At 35.0% G+C, this 23,783-nt stretch overlaps 2 protein-coding genes and 2 long non-coding RNA genes across 4 annotated transcripts; all 4 read right to left on the bottom strand.

The window, feature by feature from the left end:
* Positions 1–3,635: 3,635 nt before the first annotated feature.
* On the bottom strand, positions 3,636–6,069 carry LOC131649533 (uncharacterized). Its single transcript, XM_058919293.1, has 3 exons — positions 4,882–6,069; positions 4,126–4,796; positions 3,636–4,032 (listed from the first exon to the last, which is right to left on the bottom strand). Exons 1-3 carry the CDS (start codon positions 6,067–6,069, stop codon positions 3,636–3,638), a joined length of 2,256 nt encoding a protein of 751 aa, XP_058775276.1.
* A 3,210-nt stretch (positions 6,070–9,279) lies between these two features.
* LOC131646391 (uncharacterized) lies at positions 9,280–11,967 on the bottom strand. The gene is made up of 5 exons (XR_009297461.1): positions 11,835–11,967; positions 11,441–11,632; positions 11,199–11,275; positions 10,614–10,786; positions 9,280–9,412 (listed from the first exon to the last, which is right to left on the bottom strand). It is a non-coding gene; the product is annotated as an uncharacterized LOC131646391 (long non-coding RNA).
* Positions 11,968–12,739: 772 nt separating this feature from the next.
* Positions 12,740–14,244, bottom strand: LOC131646390 (uncharacterized). The gene is made up of 3 exons (XR_009297460.1): positions 14,101–14,244; positions 13,451–13,879; positions 12,740–13,339 (listed from the first exon to the last, which is right to left on the bottom strand). It is a non-coding gene; the product is annotated as an uncharacterized LOC131646390 (long non-coding RNA).
* Positions 14,245–20,679: 6,435 nt separating this feature from the next.
* On the bottom strand, positions 20,680–21,309 carry LOC131649532 (uncharacterized). Its single transcript, XM_058919292.1, has one exon. It carries the CDS (start codon positions 21,307–21,309, stop codon positions 20,680–20,682), a length of 630 nt encoding a protein of 209 aa, XP_058775275.1.
* Between the last annotated feature and the right edge of the window lie 2,474 nt (positions 21,310–23,783).

Raw genomic sequence — 23,783 nt, 5'->3', positions numbered from 1 at the left:
GATTTAGTTTGTTAATCTGAGAAATCTTTCTCAAACTAGCATGTCCTAATCTTCTGTGCCAGACCCATTGCTCTTCAGAAACAGACATAAGACAAGTCACCTTCTGCTTCTCAAGATCAGAAAGATCAATCTTATAAATGTTGTTCTTCCTCTTGCCTGTAAATAGGATTGAGCCATCCTTCTGACTTACAGCCTTGCAAGACTTTTGATTGAAGATTATATCATAACCATTGTCACTTAATTGACTTATGGACAATAAGTTATGCGTCAATCCTTCTACAAGAAGTACATTAGTTATGGAAGGAGAGTTACCAAGACTTATGGTTCCAGAGCCAATGATTTTGCCCTTCTGATCTCCTCCAAACTTTACTTCTCCACCTGGTTTAAGCACCAGGTCTTGGAATGTAGACCTTCTTCCCGTCATGTGTCGCGAGCACCCAGAGTCCAGGTACCATGACATTTTGCTTTTTGTCCTCTTTGCCGCCAAGGATATCTGCAACAGAAATTATCTTCTCCTTAGGTACCCACAATTTCTTGGGTCCTTTCTTGTTAGTTCTCCTCAAGTTCTAATTGAACTTGGGTTTAGCAAAATATTTAACAGGAGGAACAGCATGATATTCTTTAGGTTTGTCAGCATGATATTTTTTAGGATGTGTCACAAGCTTCTTGGTGTGAACAGTGTTAAACTTCTGTGCATGTGAAGTGAGCCTAATATCATGTGCATGGCCATATTTGAACTGATCATACAATGGCTTGTATGTGATCTTCAGATCATCAATAGGTTCAAATTTATGTGAGGTATCACCCTCATATCCAAAACCAAACCTTCTGTTTCCAGAAACACCATATATCATAGAAGCAAGATGACTTCTGCCAATACTTCTAGATAAGAACTTTCTGAAGCTCGAGTCATATTCTTTCAGAATATGATTTATGCTAGGAATGGATTTTTCTGTTTCAGAAGGAGATCCACTATCTTTGGATAGATTTAAAACTTTTTCTTTCAGTTCAGAATTTTCCAATTCCAGCTTCTTAGTTTCAAATTCAAACTGCTTTTTCAGCTTTTTGTATTTGATGCTAAGATGAGCCTTGAGTTCCAGAAGTTCTGTTAAACTGGAAACTAACTCTTCTCTAGATAGTTCAGAAAATACCTCTTCAGAATCTGATTCTGATGTAGATTCTGATCCATCATCTTCTGTAGCCATCAGCACGAAGTTGGCTTGCTCTCCTTCAGAGTCTGATTCTGATTCAGAATCGTCCCATGTTGCCATAAGACGTTTCTTCTTATGAAACTTCTTCTTGGGATTCTCCTTCTGAAGTTTTGGACACTCGTTCTTGTAATGTCCAGGCTCATTGCACTCATAGCAGACAGCCTTCTTCTTGTCAGATCTTCTGTCACCAGAAGATTCTCCATGTTCAAATCTCTTTGAACTTCTGAAGCCTCTGAACTTCCTTTGCTTGCTCTTCCAGAGTTGGTTTACCCTTCTGGAGATTATGGACAGTTCATCTTCTTCTTCAGATTCTGATTCTTCAGGATCTTCTTCTCTAGCCTGAAAAGCGTTAGTGCATTTTTTAACATTAGATTTTAATGCAATAGACTTACCTTTCTTCTGAGGCTCGTTTGCGTCCAGCTCTATTTCATGGCTTCTCAAGGCACTGATAAGCTCTTCCAAAGAAACTTCATTCAGATTCTTGGCAATCTTGAATGCAGTCACCATTGGACCCCATCTTCTGGGTAAGCTTCTGATAATCTTCTTTAAATGATCAGCCTTGGTGTAGCCTTTATCCAGAACTCTCAATCCAGCAGTTAGAGTTTGAAATCTTGAGAACATCTTCTCAATATCTTCATCATCCTCCATCTTGAAGGCTTCATACTTTTGGATTAGAGCAAGAGCTTTAGTCTCCTTGACTTGAGCATTTCCCTCATGGGTCATTTTCAATGACTCATATATATCATGGGCAGTTTCCCTGTTAGATATCTTCTCATACTCAGCATGAGAGATAGCATTCAGCAAAACAGTCCTGCATTTGTGATGATTTTTGAAATCTTTATTTTGATCATCAGTCATTTCACTTCTTGTGAGCCTTACACCAGTAGCTTTAACAGGATGTTTGTAACCATCCAGCAGAAGATCCCATAGATCAGCATCCAGACCAAGAAAGTAACTTTCCAGTTTATCTTTCCAATATTCAAAGTTTTCACCATCGAATACTGGTGGTCTAGTATAACCATTGTTACCATTGTATTGCTCAGCAGAGCCAGATGTAGATGCAGTTGGATTTGTTTGAGTTTCACCAGCCATCTTTTACTGAAGCGTTTTTCTCTTCCTGAATCTTTTCTAAACACGGTTAAGTGCTTGCACCTTAGAACCGGCGCTCTGATGCCAATTGAAGGATAGAAAAACACTTAGAAAGGGGGGGTTTGAATAAGTGTAGTCTTAAAAACTTGAACGATAAAAACAAATTGCACAGTTATTTTTATCCTGGTTCGTTGTTAACTAAACTACTCCAGTCCACCCCCACGGAGTGATTTACCTCACCTGAGGATTTAATCCACTAATCGCAACAGATTACAATGGTTTTCCACTTAGTCCGCGACTAAGTCTTCTAGAGTATCCTGATCACAACCTGATCACTCCAGGAACAAATGCTTAGACACAAGCTAAGACTTTCTTAGAGTATCCTGACCACTACGTGATCACTCTAATTACAACTGCTTAGACACAAGCTAAGACTTCCTAGAGTATCCTGATCAACACTTGATCACTCTAGTTACTTACAAATTAATGTAATGAATTCTAAGAGTATTACAATGCTTCTGAAAAAGCTATAATCACAACAGTGATATTTCTCTTAACGTTTAAGCTTAATCTCACTAATATATTACAACAGCAATGTAGTGAGCTTTGATGAAGATGAAGTTTCTGAGCTTTTGAATTTGAACAGCGTTTCAGCAAGTTTATTGTTAGCAAATCGTCAACCTTGCTTCTCATCAGAACTTCATATTTATAGGCGTTTGAGAAGATGACCGTTGGGCGCATTTAATGCTTTGCGTATTCCGTACAGCTTTGCATTTAATGTTTCACGCTTTTGTCAACTACCTCGAGCCTTGTTCACGCTGTGTCTACTGACGTTGCCTTTAATAGCTTCCAACGTTCCTTTTGTCAGTCAGCGTAGCCTGCCACCTGTACTTTCTTCTGATCTGATGTTTGTGAATAAAATATTTGAATATCATCAGAGTCAAACAGCTTGGTGCATAGCATCTTCTTGTCTTCTGACCTTGAAGTGCTTCTGAGCGTGATACCATGAGAACTTCAGTGCTTCTGCTTCTGATCTCAAGTTCTTCTGATGCTTCCATAGACCCATGTTCTGATTCTGCCTTGACCATCTTCTGATGTCTTGCCAGACCATGTTCTGATGTTGCATGCTGAACCTTCTGAGACAAAGCTTCTGAGCGCTGATTTGTGCATACTCTTTATATATTTCCTGAAAGGGAAATTGCAATGTATTAGAGTACCACATTATCTCACACAAAATTCATATCCTTGTTATCATCAAAACTAAGAATATTGATCAGAACAAATCTTGTTCTAACAAAGACTACTGTCATAAAATCAAAATAACTAGGCAGCTTTCTATGGTTGAGATGGTTGTGTGGGCAAAGGTGCTTGTGATGAGTTTCCAACTTCTAATGCATCTGTCGATGTATTCTTTTTCTTCGTCTTTCCGCCCTTTGCTTTCTTGTTATTTCCACCTTTTGGTATGGCCCTGTCAGCAGCCCACTTTCCTTTACAAGTTCTCATATTGTGACCCATTGCTCCACACTTATGGCAAGTAACACTTGGCAGCTTTCTAGGAAGAACATGTGGATTTCTAGGCTCGTCATTGACCTTATTTCGCATCTTTTTGGGTCGTCCGATTGCCCTTCTCATAACTGGTGGATTGATTGAAACTTGGTCATCGAGAGGCCACAGTTGTGGCCCATTGGTAGGGAAGATTATGCGTGAGTATGTCTCCTTGAACGTAGTCTTCCTACATAAATAATGACAACGAACATATACATGTTATGCATTGAATGACAAGAAAAAGTGTTGAATACACATCCAATATACATGTTATACAAACCCGTAATAGCCAGACACATATTCTTCTGGTTTTTTATTGTTTTGCAATATGCACGTAATGGCATGACAACATGGGATTCCAGTTAAATCCCATTTCCTACACGCACATGTCTCTTGTTTTAGATTGACGATATATGTTTCGCTTCCATTTGTTACACCAAAAATGGACAAATCATCATCACCATGCCATGTAGGTGTCCAATTTTCTGCAACCTTCTTGTTTTTTTCAAGTACCAACTGTATTCTAGGGCAAATATCACCATTATACTTGCTTAATGCATCCTTCTGAGTAGTGATTCTCTTAGTCAAATAATGTTTAATCCCTTCTAACATAGTGATGATTGGTTTATCTCTATATTCTAAAATTGCCCTATTAAATGCTTCACACATGTTATTTACCTGTAGGTCACATTTAGAATAAGTCTTGAAGTGTGACTTGCTCCAGTGTTGTGCAGGGATATCATTCATTTCCTTCCAAGCAGCTTTATTTAAACTTTTCATCCTTAGCATTGCCCTCTCCCACGCTGCAACTGTTGTTACCCTTGCAGCACTCCACATAATCTCTTTCAATTCCAACCCAGGATATTTCTTTTTCCAATTCCCATATAAATGCGTCACACAAAGGCGCTGCTCCACATGAACACTCACACTTTGCACTGCTGGTACTAGGCCCTGGCATTATATATATAGTGAGATTTTTACAAATTGATTAAACCTTATACAATAATAGCAAAAGTTTTTTACATTAAAATGTTACCTTTTGTTGGTCTGAAATGAAGGCATAAGCCCTATGGTTTAGGCTTTCCAGGTCTTCCAATAAAATGTTGATGAACCACTCCCAAGAGTCTTTTGTCTCGGCCTCCACAACAGCATAAGTAATAGGATATATCTTGTTATTTCCATCTCTCCCCACAGCTGCCATTAATTGTCCACCATAGTCTCCTTTCAAAAAACAAGCATATAAACCTATAAGTGGCCTGCAATATTTTGCAAATCCAGACTTGCAAGCATCTAAGCATACATAAATCCTCTCAAACATGAGACCTTCATTAGAATCAGCACATTGCACCACAACATTACTATTAGGGTTTGACTTTAGCAACTCTTGCGCATAACGCCTTAAATGGGTGAATTGGTCCATACCAGCACCTTGGATTAACTCCATAGCCCTTCTTTTGGCTCTATATGCCTTATCGTGGGACAACTTTACTCCCCATCTATCAACAGCTTCAGCAATCAATCCCACAGGTTTCATGTCAGGGCTATGCCTTAGAATATGTGCAAATTTCTTGGCGAGCCATGTTGTCTTTGCCTGCCTATTATGTGCAGTTCGATAGCATGTATGTTCATCAATCAGACTTACAACTTGCCAAAACTGGTTCCCTACCCTTTTGGTAATTCTCATGTAGAACTTGCAGCCATTCATACATTTTACTACCATTCTCTTTCCATCATTTTTCTTCAGAGCAACATTTTTATTCATCTTCATTGCATACTCCTTCAAAGCATCCCTGACCATATCTTTGTTGTTAAACATCATACCTAGTTGAAACTTGAATACCTCTCCACTTTTATAGGCAGGAAACTTTTGATGTTCCTCATCATCTTCACTAGCAGGAGGTGTAAGCAACATATTAGAGTCATCATCAGCGCCAGAATTGTTCACCTTATCAAATAAGATCTCGGAAGGTAGAACTGTGGTCCAATCAAAGTCAACAATATCATCACTATGCTCATACTCAGTGTCACTGAAACTATCAAATTCACCTTCACTTCCAACATAACCAGTATCATCATCGACAACTACTTGCAATTCACCCCTAAGTTGCACTTCATCCTCATTGATTTCAACTTCTATTTCCTCATCATCAGAATTTGGAGCAAACTCATCAATAAATTGTACTTCCTCTTCATAATCATTTACTAATTCAGCCTCGTCTACCATTGCAGGATTTTGAGAAGGTCTGGAAAATATATTATGCAAACCCAATCATAAGAAAACACTCAAGCTATTAAACTACTACAATTTCAGCAAACAATAAGCCCGGAAAAAATTGCAATTTACATACCTCATCTTCCAACACCCGTGAAAACCTTTGCTTCTGATAATGATTAAACGCAGAGAGAATGAAGGTGAAGAGTGTCGTAAACAATATTGAGGAACATAGAAGGTGAAAATTTGATGAAAACGGCTACGGCACAAAGGTGTAAACGCGATGAAAGTTGCAGAGCACACATCTACACACAACCAATATAAAGTAGGGTTCGTAAAAATAATTTACAAGTTTTAGTTTATTTTAAGATACTTTTTTTAATAGTTATTTTACTTAAAAATTGATATGTTTGTTTTTTAAGATTTTTATTTTCAATAAGTGAGGTGGCATGATTTTTTATATGACACATCAGCTTTTACAATTGCCAAATAGACCAAAATGAGGAGGGACAAAAAAAAAAACAGTCAAAACTTAATAGGGGGACCAAAAAGCTGCGATATAAAATAGGGGGACTAAAAGTTCAAAAAAAGTAAAATAGGGGGACTAAAACTGCATTTAAGCCTAAAATAAAATTCATAAACAACCAACAACATTAAAAATTCCATCTCAACAAAACAACAATAACACTAAACCTTTAATCTCAACACAACAACTACAAATATTACAAAAACAAGAACAACAATAAACCATAAGTCTCAACAACAACAACAACAACAACAACAACAACAACAACAAAAACAGACAAATAACAACAACATCATCAACAACAACAATTTTAGAAGGACCATTCTTTGAAGAAAATATTTTGAGGAACTAAAAATGAAAATTGAATTATTTAGGAAGACCAAAAATATATTTAATCCTATATATATATATATATATATATATATATATATATATATATATATATATATATATATATATATATATATATATATATATATATATATATATATATATATATTGTTTGTAATTTAATTATTGTAAAATTAATTTAATTTTATGATATTAATAATATTTATTGTTTCTAATTTAATTATTGTAAAACTAATTTAAATTAAGTTACATTAAATTTGTTTGGATCTAATTTTTTAAAAGTAATTATCAAAAATCAAATTACGTATAGTTTTATCTTTAAGTCAAACTAGTGTCTTACCCGTGCGTTCGCACGGGTACCTGTCGTTTCCACGTATTTGGGTTTAGGAAAATCAGAAATGTTAAGAAAAGACTATAAGTTAGGTTAGAGGTTATCATAAAGAAAAATGGTGTGGAAAACAAAAGTTATTTTTAAAGTATTGGGCCTAAATGTTTGTAAAAATATGTTGGGCCTAATTTGATAACCCAATTTAATAATATTTGATACTTAAATTTTGTTGGATTAATAGGGTTATAATCTTTAATTATATTGGGTAAATAAAGTCATTAAGAAAAGAAAGATAATTAAACTGGTAAATAATATATTTTAGGAAAATTAAAATATAATTAAACTGATACACATATATTTTATAAATATTTCAAAGTACATATATTTAATTTTTTTTAACAAAAAAAAAATGGTATAACAAATGATAATTGTCAAATCCAGACTTTTTTATTGAAAGATAAATATTTTGACCCCATTATATAATGAATCCATGGATTTATAAAACAATATAAATATAGCAGGTTTTCCTTAAGAATAATAGTATTTATAGATTATAATAGCAGCACAATATGACAGTCATACATATGCATACAGAAGGCAGATAGTGCCTATCAATAAAAATTAAGTCCAAAAAAAAAATCACACATATCATTAATTTGTGGTTATAGTGATGGTAGAATATGTGAGTATTAAATATACAGATTGGTTTCCTTTAATATAATTATTTAAATTAATTACATATGCTATTTAATAAGATAATAAATTTATTTAAACTGCAACAAATAAAACAGAGAGTACTCAACTACATTCAATATTCACCTCACTTGTTAAACTGATACACTTGTTCTCTTTTCGGCTTTTTTCTCGTCCTTAATATCCTTTTTCCAGAAGCTTCATCGTCCAGATTTCTTGGCAGGTAAAATGGCTAAAGAATTGACATTAACACCGTCATCATTACCTCTAACTCCGGTCAAAACTACAATCTTTTCGAGTGACTGCTTAAAGCCTTTTTCACTTGCTTTTCAAATCTTTTCGAGCAAGCATTTGATCCAAAAGAGACGGCCGGTTTTACATCTTCGTGTCTTTACCGGAAAGACTAACACTGGATGTATTTGTGATTATAGGACGACGATGAGCCGCAATAATGTTGTCGAAAAGGGACATATCCTTTTTCGCAGCCAATACCTTCAACTTCTTCTCAAGGATAAGGATGGTTTCTTGACATTGCTAACTTCTCTGAAGCTGCTGTTATCTCCCATTCCTAGAGGATTTGAAAACAAACCTCAAAACAATATTGCAATAGAGTTCGATTTTCCTAGTAAGGGAATAAAACAGATGAACTTATAGTTCGCAGCGGGTCATGTTGAGGATAAAAAAATTCATATGTGAGTATGATAATATTTAAATAATAAAGTAAAAGCCAAATGCTTCAAAACACTGTAGCACCGACACTTTTAAAAAAAGCGTGTCCGTGCCAGTGTCGTGTTTCCAGTGTGTACGTGCTTCATTACTTCAAAATCATATTACAGTGTTGAACATAGTTATAGAATATATTAAAGGATTAGATTAATTAGTACCTTTCAAGCTGAAGCTAAAGTTGAACAAATTTTGTGTCTAATTCTTCACAATAGAGATTCTTTGTCAAGTTCCACCTCTAATTCCAAAATCTTGTGATAAGCCTCGTTTAGTTCGGTTTCTGTAAGCTCGGTGTCATGATCTCTATTTAAGGATCTTTCGTTTTGTATTCGATCTTCAAGTCTTTTATTGGACTCCTTTAACGTTTGTAACTCAAATCTCAAGCTGGCAATAGTTTTCTCTAATTCCTGAAATCGTTTCGTATCTGTGACTGTTCCAATTTCAGATTCATTTTCACTCCGCGTCTCATCCCAATCAAATTGTTTTTAATTTTATCCTCCATTTCTTGAAACATCATGAATTGAAAAACAATGATTGATAATCCATTCCAAGGTTGTAGTTAGTTATATGCCAAAATTTTCATGATCAGCCTTAGCATTCAGTAAACTGTAACAGGCATTGAGAAATTTATGTAATACATCACTGAGATCAGATGTTTTTCACTGAAAAAGACGGACCATGTAATCGACTTGCAGGCTGCTTCAATTCATACATGGCTTTTGGATTAGAGACATCTAGAAAAGAAATTATTACTTATAAATGCGTTAACTCAAATATAAACTTATTAGCTTTTAAAACTATTTTCTACCACAAACAAATGACTCTTAGTAATAAAAGCAGGCAAAACCCATTTAGTAGACTGGTAACACTTAATGGTATCTGTTTTTTGTCCATGCATGTTCGTTTTAGAGAACAACTCCATGGCATCACTTGACTTTCCAACTTGCAAACAGACAACCTGATATCATAGAATTCCATGTGATTAGTGGCTTTTCTCATATTGTAAAACAAAGTCAAACTGTTTCTATCTCGTCAAATCTAGAATACAAACTTATTAGCCCATTTTCAACTAAATAATCATTAGACAACCCGCTCTTTACACCATAACCGTGGAAAGCACATCCAATAGAAATATGTGAAGGACATGTAATTCCATGAAGGACACCTATCAATGCATTGCAATTGCATCTGGTTTTATATCTAACTTCATTGTTTGGATAAAACACTCCATCACAGACTCTATATCACATTTCCAGAACAGTTTCATCGGCTTGCTTAGACCATAATTCAGAACTGGTTCAGATCTTCGGGGAAGTAATCTCCAGCCCATTCGGTTGAGATCTTCACTCAATGTCAGAGATAATCATATGGATGAATTTGACATGTTATCTGATTATGATCAACAACAACAGCTCAAATTGATGTCCCTATGTCATACTTTTATATGTACAGCTGAACACATGATTTTAAAGAGTAATTCTCTGTGCCGACTCTGTAACTCTAAAATTATCTAATTGTGTAACCACTCATCCATCAAAGTTTGTGTCGGGATTAGGAAAATCTCTTGGCTGGCTTGACCAATACGCTCATTGTATCATTCAGACGTGTCGGCGAAAATACACGCTACTGGTTTGGAGATTGCAGAGTCTAGTTAGGGTATTCAGTCGTGCCATCGAAAATACACGCTACAACAGTTAGAAGATACATAACATTTGGCTTCAAAATTTGTAGTTATGCCAATGAATCCTGGTGTTTCTCTCCCTGATACAACTGATAAGGTTTTGACTGATGTTTCAGATTATAGAAGATTGATTGACAGGTTTATGTATTTAACCATTTCCATACTTGACATTGCTTATACAGTGAATAAATTGAGAGTATTCTTCACATAAAGATATAGTATAATTGAAAAGAAATTGCAAAATCATATAATACCTGATGTACCAGAAGAATCAGCAATCAAATTGTTATTGTGTAGATTTCTAGTTTCTTGATCTTGAAAGCATGGAGAATCATGAGGAGCAGCAAAACCAAGCCAAGTGTGATATATGAGAACAATTTCCTCTCACCAACTGGAGGACTTGATGCCAGAGCGGAATTTCCTAGAGCTAAACAAAAAGTAAATTCAATAATTATGTAATATATCATTGACTGCAATAAATAAAAGTATAAGAATTCAAGAAGCTTCTGTTTAAATCATGTGCAGTGTTGCTACGGCTGGTCCCCATCGCCAAAAGTACTGCAAATCTCATGGCTTCTGCGTGAGCCCTTATCTGATCTAAATTGAAAATTTTAATAATATTATGAAATATAAAATATAATTATTGTTATAGAATCATTCGATTTTGATCTAATGTCTAATGTGTCTGATGTCGTCAGCTTTCCCTCTCTGAAGGTTCTCACTCTACTCATTCCCTTCTCATTGTTCCCATATATCACACTTTCATTCCTAATAATCTATCATATAAGCTATTTTGATTTGGCTCTTCATGAAACTCCTCCACTGGTCTGTCACCTTACCAGCAAATATATCGTCATCTGAAAGCCCTGCCAGAGCCAACTCATGTTGTGGTAGATACACTCTTCCTCTCCTTGCACTGTTGGAAAAATAAACATGTCATAAGAATGCTGAATCCAAAATGAAATGCAGGATCATTGTTTTAATCAAATAGAGATCCAATATCACGGTACAACTTTCGTATTGATTTAAAGTATTGATTTAAGAGTATACTTTTCATGTATTGGAAGAGATTTGTGCGCACCTGTATCAGTCAGGCTTGAGTTTTCGAAGAACAATCTCCTCAGGTAGGAGCGTATGCATTCTGTAAACACTTGTGAGTCCTTTGGTAAGTGAATAAGGTACTCCATGATCTCGCGGCTTCTTAACATCGACTAATTCATACCAAAAAATGTTTCCGAATAAATCTTTGATTTTCTTCCCAAAAAATCCATACCTGCCAAAGGAATATAAAAGGTTTCACTATTTTTGTATAGATGACTTTTTTAGTCTCCTTCAAAGTACATGTTTCTGCAATATAAGTTTCAAAGAGTTCACGTTTGTAATACATAAGACCAAATATGAAAAAGTTTATTGACTTGTAACTGGCTTTCCAGCCCAGAAAAACCCATTGACATATTGGTTCTAAAGTTACTTACATTTTTATCAATAAATATCAGTTTGTGGTTGCGACGCACCAATATGGCCAACAGCAACAGGGTTCATCAGTATTGAATTTTACCACTGCGACATTAGTCCCTGAATATTCAGCGGCCTTTGTATTGAAAACCCAATTCTCTCTCGATTGCATTTTCCCTCTTCACTTCTTCCTTCAATTCCATCCTCAGCAAAAAATGATCGCAAATCGAATCATAGTCTGAAATACAGATAATCAACACAACAATAATTATGTAATAGAGAATCGAACAGAAGAGGAATTCGAAAAATAAAGAGAGAGCTAGAGAAGTCAGTTTTTAAAACAAATATATGTTAGCAGTAAGCATAATAAACATTAAAGAACTTCTATTCTAGAGTTACCTATCCCTTCCGAGATATTACACAACGTGAATCACTAGCATTTCCCAGAAGAAGTTAGTGCGTTCTAATAATTGCAACACAGGCTGTGCTTCCTGAAGTTGGTTGTTCCAAGTTTATTCAGATAATCTGTGTTGAAGAGTATTAAATTATCCTCAAATGTCAGACCTACCTCCTCAAAAGCCCAATCATCAACTCTGCTAATATCATTGCTGCTTCGTGGAGACCAAATCAGCCCTTCTAATCTGTGTTGAGAACTATCACTGCCACACAAAAATGAATGCAAACTTATTTATCCTTGCTTTTTCTTGCATTCATATAGATAGGAAAATGAGTTGGTTTTCTTTTTTACATTCTTTGGAAAGAATATCAAGGAAAATTGAAAGTGGTGGTAGGGAAAGGCTTAGGAAAATTGGAAAACAAAATCAACATACCGATACAGCTGAGCAGGGATTGTCTCTGTAATGATATTATCCTCACTGATTACCTTTTTTGCAATGGGAGCAAAACCACCAAAGAGGACCCACATAGAACTTTCTGTAACAACGAATTTGCATAAGCAAGTCCATCACAAAAGAGATAACAAAATTCAACATTCTAAAAGCAGCAGATTAAATCAGCTAAGCTATATGAAATGAGACACTTATCTGATTTTAAACACCGACGTCGGAGAGTCTCAAACAATACTCATTGGATCGATTCGACTTCAAATAATTGGATTGAATTCTCGGCTCTTCTTCGGACAACAGGCCGCGTAGAATGACTAAGTTGAACTGGCAGGGTATATCATCAAACAAATAGAAAACAAACTATTTGTTGAAATGTAACAGTGCAGAGCAACTAAACAGAACTTATGAAGGCAGGGCAAGCTACGAAGTACATCTCCGACATTAACCTTCTCCAAGCATACACTGCAGGTGAGATCAAGTTAAACACTGACACTTAAGGTCTTTAAATCCAAGTTAAACACTGATATGAAAAGCCACATGTGGGTATTTAGACCAGCAGAAGATGCACAACAATACAGAAATACAATTTTAAATCCTATAAATGATTCCATTCTGCATTCCCTCGGTTAAAAATGGGTTAACAATGCACCAGCTCTTTCTAGAAATGACTTCTCGGCCTCCTGAAACATTTTCATCTATCTATATTTATCATCATCAAATGATAACAAATATAAATTTTCATATATTTCACAAAATACTTAAATTAAGTATTCAGGAGTTTTCATTTTTACCTTAGCCTCTTTGCCAAACTTAAACCAATGTTGTTCTTGATCTTGTCCATTACCAAACTTCAAATTTATTCCTGTACGTGTGAAAAAAGAAAATCAATCTAACATTCTTCCAACCTGCATTATGTATTAGTAATATATTTAAACTAAAATTCCTGCTGCAAAAACCAATAATTTCCGCTACTGTCCGCTACTTGAAATTTGAAGTGCATCCGGATATTTTATAAAACCGACATTTTCCTGCCAAAGAACCAATAATCCATCCTCGAGTAAGTGCACAAGTAATGGGAAATCATCTACTGAGAAGCTGCAGAGTAGTTGAGCAGACAACCAAAAGGAATTCTGAGATCCATGTCCAGCAGTGCGTAGCATCCGCCGCACCTCTTCAAGACGGTTACATATGCATCCTTAACATCAATAGACTAAGCAAACCTGCAGGAAATACATCAGCGGTAGCACTTCATAATTAGCTATGCGTCACTTCACACATTCAGCTAAGTATAGTGCACTACCTTAAACAATCTAAAGGCAATCAAATCATTCAGAAATTTTTAATGATTAGTTCCCAAAGAGAACAAAGAGAAACTTACAGATTTCACACTTTTATATTATAGGCAAGCAAGAAGATTTCATCAATTATGCTTATAACATACCGTCTTCAATTTGCTTCAACTTGGACTGAAGTACGTCGATCTCTTCATCAACCTTTCCTAACCTCTATTAACAACATACAATACATAAATAAGATGTTAAACACATGATCCTAAAACTCTTCACCAATCAAATACTAAACGTTTTCGAAATAAAAGTAAGAAAAACTCAAAAAGTGATTGGTTTGGATTTTTTAGCGAACACTTTGCAGGCAACAAATTGGTCGAATGACATGTTTTTCAACAACAACTTGTTCAGCAACCGCACCGCCGACGAATCTTCCCCCTTCCGTGTGAGACAACACCACCAAACCTGAAACAACAAACACTAAATCAAAATCAAAATCAAAATTGAACCTGTCTAATACTCAATAATATCAATGAAAAAGAGATGGAGATGAAAGAAGAAGAGGGAGAAGGAGAAGGAGAGGGAGAAAGAAGATGGAAGCAGAAGTAAGAAAAATCAATCCATAGAGAAATCAACAGCCTAGTGATTTATTATGAATAAGGATGAGAAGTTGTAAGCATTTCAATTTCGTAACCGTGTTGGAAGTGGAGAAACCATTTGAATTTAAGTCCATGAAGTAAATAAGTAACGAATGCATAGTGGAAGCTGGAGGGTGAAACTTCCACAGCAATAACTGCCGCAGCCCACCATGCAGATGAATGATCAGAAAATCAGGGTTAACCGCCAAAGCTGATGTGGAATTACCATGGAACAGATGCTGATGTGGATAGCCTAATAATTGCTCAAATGGTAGACTTTTCTTATATGATAGATGTACAAACCACAATGCAAATACCCTAGTTATTATTCATTGACATAATAGGCATCACTCTTTATACCTCTTTTAGTGATGGGCGGTCCTCAGAAGAAAAATATGGATTTACTTATGCAAAGAAATGAACCTGGACGACACATTGAACAAAATAAATGAGATATATGTTATTGCAAGTTTTTGCTTTGACCTCTGTTTGAGATGCAAAATGTCACAAAGCGCTTAATGGAATCAAATACGTAGAAGTGTATCACTTAACACATTTAGAGGAACTTTTCATTCTTACAGTGACAGGACAGTACTATAAGATTTCTTAAAGTGATATGAATGTATTTTTCCATATTCTCATTTCCTCTTGCCAATCATCCTGGCCATGTTCGTTGTACAATGAAAGAAAACTAACTTCATAAACGCTCACTCAAATTTTAACATTTATTTGTCCTTTGAACGTAAACATTTATTTCCCTATGGGCCAGTTTGTTTCAGCTTTAAAAAAATGGATTTTTTCTTTGTATTTTTGAAAATAGATTTTCTAAACCCGTTTTTCAAAATATTACAAATTTTTTTATATTTTTTTTTTCTAAAATGAAACACTTAATTTGACATCCTATAACATAAACATACATAATTGAAGAATAAAACTTAGTCAAAATCATAATTTTTTCAAAAAGTTGTATTTCAAAAATGATTTTTATGAAAATCTATTTGAAATAGCTTCAAAATTAAGTGATTTTTTAAAATTTTGATATCCAAATTTTTCCCCATAAATAGATGAAATACATAAAATCACATTTTAAGAATAACTATTCAAACAGATTTTTCATTTGAAGTTTTTATAAAAAGTTTCTTTGTAAAAAAAAATTTCGCAAAATTTAATAACACTATAAAAATCATTTTTAAAAAAAGGCAAAACAAACGGGCTACACATTATCTTCAGCAAATTAATAATTTGTTGATTAAATCTTAGAGTTCCTTTGTACACTTCATGCTTGAGATGAGACTATCTAATTGATGTAAATACCGTTAGAAAAGATAGTCTGTTCTTCAATGAAGTGTTTGGGGAACTCTTGAGTTCATCCAACACTACTACACATAATTATATACCGACTTGTGATTAATGTGTGTAGAGAAATTCCACTGTTTAATTAACAAAATATTAATAATAATGTTAATAATTAATGAGAAGTACACTCATTTAAGAGATCCATTTTTATTTCTTTAGTGAAATTTCAGAGTTCCGTTACGGCAATATAGGTAAGTTAATGTTTAAGTTTGTTTTAAAATTTGAATTATTGATATTCTAATTATAATTTCTTCAACATGGCTCAACTCACTTATCCTATTATTTATTTTTTTATCTTGTTTCTGCTTATTTTCTACATAAATTTTTTGAATATTTCAAACAACTTATATTTTAAATTAAATATAAATTGATGTGTGTACTACCCTAATTTTGTCTAGGTATATAAAAAAATTTCAAAAACAAAAAACTGTATAAACTCTATTTTTGAGAAAATTTTCCAAAAAACTGTGTTAATTCTATTAACTTAATAACATTTATCATTTTTTTCATATTTTCCTTATAAAACCTAATAAAAAATATTTTTTTATTTTAAATATGAAATTTAAATTAAAAAAAATTAGAAAAACAAAAAATAATCAATAAGTTAATCTTGTCTTTTTCTTATTTTAATCATTAATAATTACTTGTTTTTATTTGTTTGTTTTTATTTTATTTGAAACAAAATTCAAAGTGAAGGAAACAAAACAAAACAAATCTAATCAATCCAAATATAATATTCTATTATTAGCGTTTTTTCTGGAGGACAAATCAATTTCCCTTTCCATTTGAAGTTGCAATTATTTGAGGCTCATGCACAACTAAATATTCAATTTTAAACATGAATTTTTTTTTTTAAGCCAGATATATTGCAAAGAGAACTACCACAAAACACGCACTTGCAATCATCGATAGGTATAGAAACTCCCCTTAAAAGGAGAAGATCAATGGTGGAAAGCCTATTGATACAACATCTCCAAGCAAACATTTTAACCTTAGTCGGAATATCGCCCTTCCATAGCAACTTGAAAACGGAATCAAATTTGTTAACCGGCCTAAGAGAAAAGAGGAATGAAGACAATAAACCGAAGAAGCTACTAACAGTGTAAGAACCGTCCGTCGATGCACACCACGAAACCTTGTCGTTAACAAACAAAACATCTAAAATCATAATTTCTTGCTGTTTATTTATTTATTTCAAAGTGATAATATTAAAGAATAATTATAGATAGAAACTTGATCTTCTCATTGTAATTAGGATTTTTTTTTATTTGTTTTCTTTCGAAATACATTAACAAAAATAAAACAAAAATAGATCTAGGATCACATTTTTCCATTCATGTACGTAGTTTTGTTGTTTTTTAATTCTTTATTAATATAATTATAGGTCAAAATTAATTTTAAAAGAGTTTATAACAATAAAGTCCAACTACAATGAATCCTCTTGTTTAGTATATTAATTCCAAATGATTGTTAGTTGTGTTCAGATGTAAGGCTGTTGGGACTTACATATTTCAGAAGATTTAGGGCCTGTTTGTTTTGGCTTTTTTAAAAAATAATTTTTATAGTTTTTTTTTAATAAGTAATTGATTGAAAAGCTCGCACTAGGGGTGCAACCCTTACAAAAAAACACCAAGCACTAAAGACTGCTTGTGTCGGATAAAGGAAGTTTAAACCACTCATAATAGGTTGGTCTAAACTTAGTATATCCGTTATACATCCATCTCCAAGAAAGGAAAACAATGTTAGAACAAATAACGTCGAAACAAAACTCCTCCCCCTTGAAGATAATAACATTCCTCATAAGCCAAATGCTCCAAATAGTAGCCACCCAAACAAAATTGATTAAAATTCTTCGCTTGCAACATTTCACCTTTTCTTGAATAACATCGAAACAAATTATCTCCTCCACATTAATCGCCTCCGAAATTCCGAGCCAAATAAAAATGTGTTTCCAAATTATTTTCGCCTCTTGACAAGTGAAAAAAAGATGGGAAGATGATTCAAAGGAAGAACCACACATCACAGAATCCGGGCTCGAAACATTAGCAACACCTCTTTTCAATAATTGATCTCTAGTAGGAAGCTGATCAATAAAGAATCTCCAAGCAAAGACCTTAATCTTGGGCGGTAGTTTTAGCTCCCACATCACTTTCAAGGGATTAATCAAATGATAATCCCATGCAAAAGATTTGGCGCTATCAATCACGTGAGTGATGCTCGCAACGGTGAAATCCTTATCCTCGTCTAAAGACCACGAAAAAGTGTCGCAACCATTCTCACTAGGAGTGAATCCCCGTATCCGGTCACAAAACCGAGTCCAATTTGGACTGGCTGCTGCCGCGGCAGTGTAGGGGAAGCCGTGAGTAGATCCGGCTGAAAAAAGGCCTCCAAAATCCCACCTAACCGAACCTCCTATCCGCACTAACACCTCCGCCACCGTACAATGCTTCCAATTTGACAATTCATACAAGTCCGGGTATTCCGTGCAAAGTGGTTGTTCTCCCAACCATTTATTGAGCCAAAAAAGAACATCCATTCCATTTTTGCAAAAGCAATTGAAACATCCGGAGAAACCGTTATCAATAATGTTATCCAACAAATTATTCGTGCGCATATCTCTCCACCAAATGGAATCATCGCTTCTATGAAAAGCACCCCCAACCTCTTGAATTCTTGTTTTATGACAAGCATACCTCACCTTAAAAAATCTTTGCCAAATAGCTTCATTATCATGGAGGATTCTCCACTTCCATTTCAAAAGGAGAGCTTTGTTCATTTCTCTTACATCTCTAACCCCAAACCACCCTTCGCCTTAGGCCTACACACCACCTCCCACTTAACCTAATGAATGCTCCTATTTTCAAACTTTCCACTCCATAAAAACTCACTTTGAATTTTCCTTATTGTTTTGGCGATATTCCCGGGAATCTTGAAAAAGGAGAGAGTAAAAATAGGAATGGAATTCAAAACCGAATTGATTAATGTTACTCTACCACCCATTGAAATGTTTCTTCCCTTCCACGAGGAAAGCCGCCTCTTTATATTATTGACCACTTCCAACCACACCTTCTTCCTTCTAGGATTATCCCCCACCATGATACCAAGAAACTTGAAAGGAGCCACTCCTTTCTTACAAGAGAGAAAAGTCAAGGCGGCATTCATGTTCCACTCACCAACACTCACCCCTATAATATTGCTTTTGGAAAAATTAATCCTCAACCCGGAAACCAATTCAAACCCTCTCAATATCACCTTCATATTCCAAATATTATCACAAGACGCTTCACCGAGAATAATAGTGTCATCCGCAAATTGTAGAATGTCCACACTATCGGTCTCCCCGTACATAAAAGGTTTGAAGTTCTCCACCTCTACCGACTTCTTCACTAAAGCGGTCAATCCTTCCATGGCAAGGACAAAGAGAAATGGAGACAAAGGATCTCCTTTTCTTAATCCTCTTTGGACCTTAAACTCTTTAGTAGCGCATCCATTAACCAACACGGACATATGATTGTTAAAAATACAAGCATCCATCCACTTCATCCACCTAGAGCCAAAACCCATCCTCAACAAAGTTTCTCTAAGGTATTGCCAAGATACGGAATCATACGCCTTTTCAAAGTCCACCTTGAGAAGGAGACGACTTCTTTTCTTCCTCCTCGCCCAATCTAAAATTTCATTGACCAAAAGAACACCATCCATCATGTTCCTTCCGGGAACAAAAGCGGTTTGATTGGTAGACACCAAATTCCCAATGACCTCCTTCAATCTAGCCGCTAAAATTTTCGCAATAATTTTGTAGATGCTACCCACCAAACAAATGGGACGATACTCGCCTAAAGATTGAGGGTTGTTGGTTTTTGGAATCAAAGCAAGGAAAGATGAGGTGATAGATTTCATAAGAGAACCTTTAAGATAAAAGTCATTGCACATTTTCAAAACGTCAACCCGAATCACACTCCAAAACCTCTTGAAGAAATCTAAAGTATATCCATCCGGTCCGGCACTTTTGTTGCCCTCACAAGCCCAAATGGCCTCCCTAATTTCCAACTCCGAGAATGGACGCTCTAAACTCAACCCCTTCACGACATGAAGCTTCTTCAAATCCAAACCACTAAGGTTTGGCCTCCCCTCCTCGGAATCCTCGAAGAAAGATTTGAAATGATTGAAAGTAAAGTCTTTGACCTCATTAACATCCTCGAGAACACCACTACTAGACAAGAGAGAGCACAAAGAGTTCCGCCGTCTTCTCTCTTTAAGAGAATTATGAAAGTACCTCGTGTTGCAATCACCTTCGGCAAGCCACAATTGTCTCGACTTTAAGCGAAGAAAACCTTCTTTCTTATTAAGATTGTCCCAAAACATAATTGCCGCCTTAGATCTTTTTACCACCTCCTCCTCCGGAACATTACCTGCAAAATGAACAAACGTGTTATCTAAAAAATGCATCTCTTTCTCCGCCTCCTCTATATTAAGATCAATCCATCCAAACACCTCCTTATTCCATAAAGACAATTTGAGTTTTAGAGCCTTCATTTTTTCAACAAGACAATAGTCCCCCCTACCCTTCACCTCCAAAGAGTTCCACTCCCTCTCCACAAAAGAGAAAAAGTCCTTGTGACTAAACCAAAGATTATTGAATCTAAAAGGTTTGGGTCCCCAATTCCTTTTGTTGTCTCGAATCCAAATGGGAGCATGATGTGACACATCTCTTCATCCTATAGTTTATCCTTCAACCTTCTAATCATCAATGAAGGAAGGGGTCAACAAGAATCTATCCAATCTACTCATCGCGCAACCATACTTATTAGACCAAGTAAACTTCCCTCCAATCGTGGGTGGATCCACCAACTCCATCTCTTTAATGAAATCTTTAAAGTCGTCCATCTCCCTTTTATAATTCTTCTTCGAAATGCCTATTCTCTCCTCCGGAGATGTAACCATATTGAAGTCCCCTCCTAAACACCATGAGCCAACAACACTCCTCCTCTTCAAATCCACAAGCTTCCTCCATGAGTTCATTCTGACCTTATGATCACAAGAAGCATAGATGTTGATGAAATATATTCTTTTGTTATCCTTTTCCACACACACACCTAAATAACCATCTCCACGAAAACTGTAAATGAGATTGAACAAATCTTTCTTCCACATAATAAGAATACCTCCCGCCGACCCTTCGGCCTCTAAGTGAGACCACTCCACCCACTCATCACCCCACAACTCCTTAACATATTGATGATGGACATTCCTCAACTTGGTTTCTTGAATAAAAGCTACATCCACCCTACCTCTCTGAATATTAAAACCAATTCTCTTCCTCTTCACCCTCTTACCTCCTCCTCTAATGTTTAGAGATAAAATGATCATTTCAACCCGTTGATAGACTCCTTCTCTTTGTGACCCCAGTGTTACAAAATTTTGTGAAAAAAATTTTTACATAGAAACTTTTTATGAAAGCTTCAAATGAAAATTTTTTTAAATAGTTATTCTTAAAATGTGATTTTAGGTATTTCATTTATTTATGGGAAAAAAATTTGGATATCAAATTTCAAAAAATCACTTAATTTTGAAGCTATTTCAAATATATTCATAAAAATCATTTTTGAAATACAACTTTTTGAAAAAATTGCGATTTTGACCAAGTTTTAGTCTTCAATAATGTATGTTTATGTTATAGAATGTCAAAATTAGTGGTTCTTTTTAGAAAAAACGAATATAAAAAAACTTGTAATATTTTGAAAAACGGTTTTAGAAAATCTATTTTCAAAAATACAAAGAAAAAATCCATTCTTTTAAAGCTGAAACAAATAGGCCCTTATGTTGATGTGTTAGTACCATGGTTTTAGAATCGACAATAATTTTATTAAAATATGGTTCATGACAGATGCTGAGTAGGATGTCATAGCATCTTGATCAAGTTGGTACTGCAGAATGAGAAGGTTGCATTGAAGACAAATGTTCTGACAGATGTCGTGACATGTTGCACAAGAACATAAGTACAAGCTCTTTTAAATCTTGACAAATTTGATTTGATTTTGTGATATTTCTTTCAAATATATCTCAATGGTTGTAGGTCAGATAGGTTTTATTTGGAACTATAGAATCAAATCTCCAACAAAATTAAAGTTTCTAAAATTTAATATTGCAACAATTTAGGAAACTTAAAGATTTGTTCCAATATTCAAAAAGATTTCTCTGCAGAATTGGTGCAGCTCTCGACTTCTGTATCAAGGATTAATTGGGTAAAGAATTTGAAGCCCATGGACAGCTAAGGAGTATTCAAAGAGAACTATAGACCTAGTGCAAAATAACTTTCATAGTTGTAAAATTAGGGGAAGTCTTGAGTTGTAGGTTTGAGAGTCTCTTGCGTGTGTAAGTCACCCATGTATCTTTTGATAGAGTGTGGTAGATTGATTGTTGCTTGATTGTTTATGAAGTTTTTGTTCTCAAACTTAAAGCTTGTAAGTATAGAGTTGAGTATTGTTCTTGGTTGAAGCTTTTAACAAAACTAAGTATTGCTTATTTGAAAGTCTAATCTTTCTATAGGGTTCTTTTGATTCCAGTCACAAGGTATGTGGCTCTAGGTTTATCACTACGGTGATTGGAAGTGAGATGGTGATTCCTCATATCTAGATGTCTATTTCTAGGTAGAAGTTGCACGGGGTAGTGAGTAGGAGATAAGTTGTAAACTGACACTATTTAGGCTTTGAACTAATATTATTATAGTGGATTTTTTCCTCGCTTGGTAGCCCCCATATTAGCTATTGCTGCAGTGAATTGGGTTAACAATTGACTGTGTCATTTACCATTCTGCATTTAATCTTGCATAATTTTTTGTTTGGTAAAGGTGTGTTCTGTCAGCAAATGATGTCAAGACATTTAACCTGACATTGAGAATCTGTAAATTATGTCTGCATAATTATAATCTTGTTTATTCTCTTTTGTTCTGTCTGTTCACAAATGTTATAACATCTATCTTAATATCATGCTATGATGTTGGGACATTAGTATTAACATGTGTTGTTTCTACCAGAAATTTCAATTGGCATCAAAGCAGGAACCCTGTGTGTTTATTGGGTGAGTTTCAAGGAGATATTTTCTGGTAATGTATGTCTCAAGGAAAGCTAGAATGATAGGATTCTTGAAATCATTTGACAACAGAATCTTGAAAAATGTCAGGATGGGAGACTCCTAGTGTTAAGGATATTGATGGGAAGAGTATGAATTGACTCTTTGTATCTCTGAAGGTGTAATCAATTGAGCTGGTGAGCACTTGTTCAAACTGATTATCACACGTGTTTTGGCTAAAGATACTTAAGAGATTCTCAAATCCACTCATAAAGGCCGATCAAGATCAAGATACTCAAGAGGATGTAACCTAATCCCTAATGAAGGTATTTTTAATGCTATTGTCATTTCTATCAAAATATGGGAAAGTGAATAGAAGATCAAGGTCAGATGTCAAAAACATCCGTCATGACATTGTGGTTGTCGTTTTTTTTACCTCCCGTTTCACTTGGGAGGACGGCACGCTAGACCCTTCACGTGAAATTTGGAAGGAGAATGCGCCCGTGGTGGGAGGAATTTTATTTCAGTTCTTCCTACGATATCACACGAACTCTCTTATTTGTCCTACGAGTAGGAAAGGGGAAAAAAGATCTCAACTAAACCCTAGGAGTTTGCTAAGTGTGGGGATTCACCTAGACTAGAAATTCTAGAGTCCGGGAGGTCGGTTATACATAGGGAAGTGTTTAAACACCCTACATATCTGTAGTACTCTACAGGAACCTTCTCTGTGTCTAAATGTGTTTGTGCTGCTAATGATTATTGGGAAAGTTTCT

The sequence above is a fragment of the Vicia villosa genome, linkage group LG2 (genome assembly GCF_029867415.1).
Source record: "Vicia villosa cultivar HV-30 ecotype Madison, WI linkage group LG2, Vvil1.0, whole genome shotgun sequence".
Classification (NCBI taxonomy): Eukaryota; Viridiplantae; Streptophyta; class Magnoliopsida; order Fabales; family Fabaceae; genus Vicia; species Vicia villosa.
This window is presented reverse-complemented; position numbering and strand designations above follow the sequence as displayed.

Bases quoted from the DNA above. Each gene is read 5' to 3' on its own strand.
- LOC131649532 (XM_058919292.1), bottom strand. From the start codon at position 21,309: ATGATCATTTTATCTCTAAACATTAGAGGAGGAGGTAAGAGGGTGAAG.
- LOC131649533 (XM_058919293.1), bottom strand. From the start codon at position 6,069: ATGGTAGACGAGGCTGAATTAGTAAATGATTATGAAGAGGAAGTACAA. The intron at 4,797-4,881 runs GTAACATTTTAA...ATATAATGCCAG, and splicing joins TCATTTCAGACCAACAAAAG to GGCCTAGTACCAGCAGTGCA. The intron at 4,033-4,125 runs GTTTGTATAACA...TTATTTATGTAG, and splicing joins TATGTGTCTGGCTATTACGG to GAAGACTACGTTCAAGGAGA.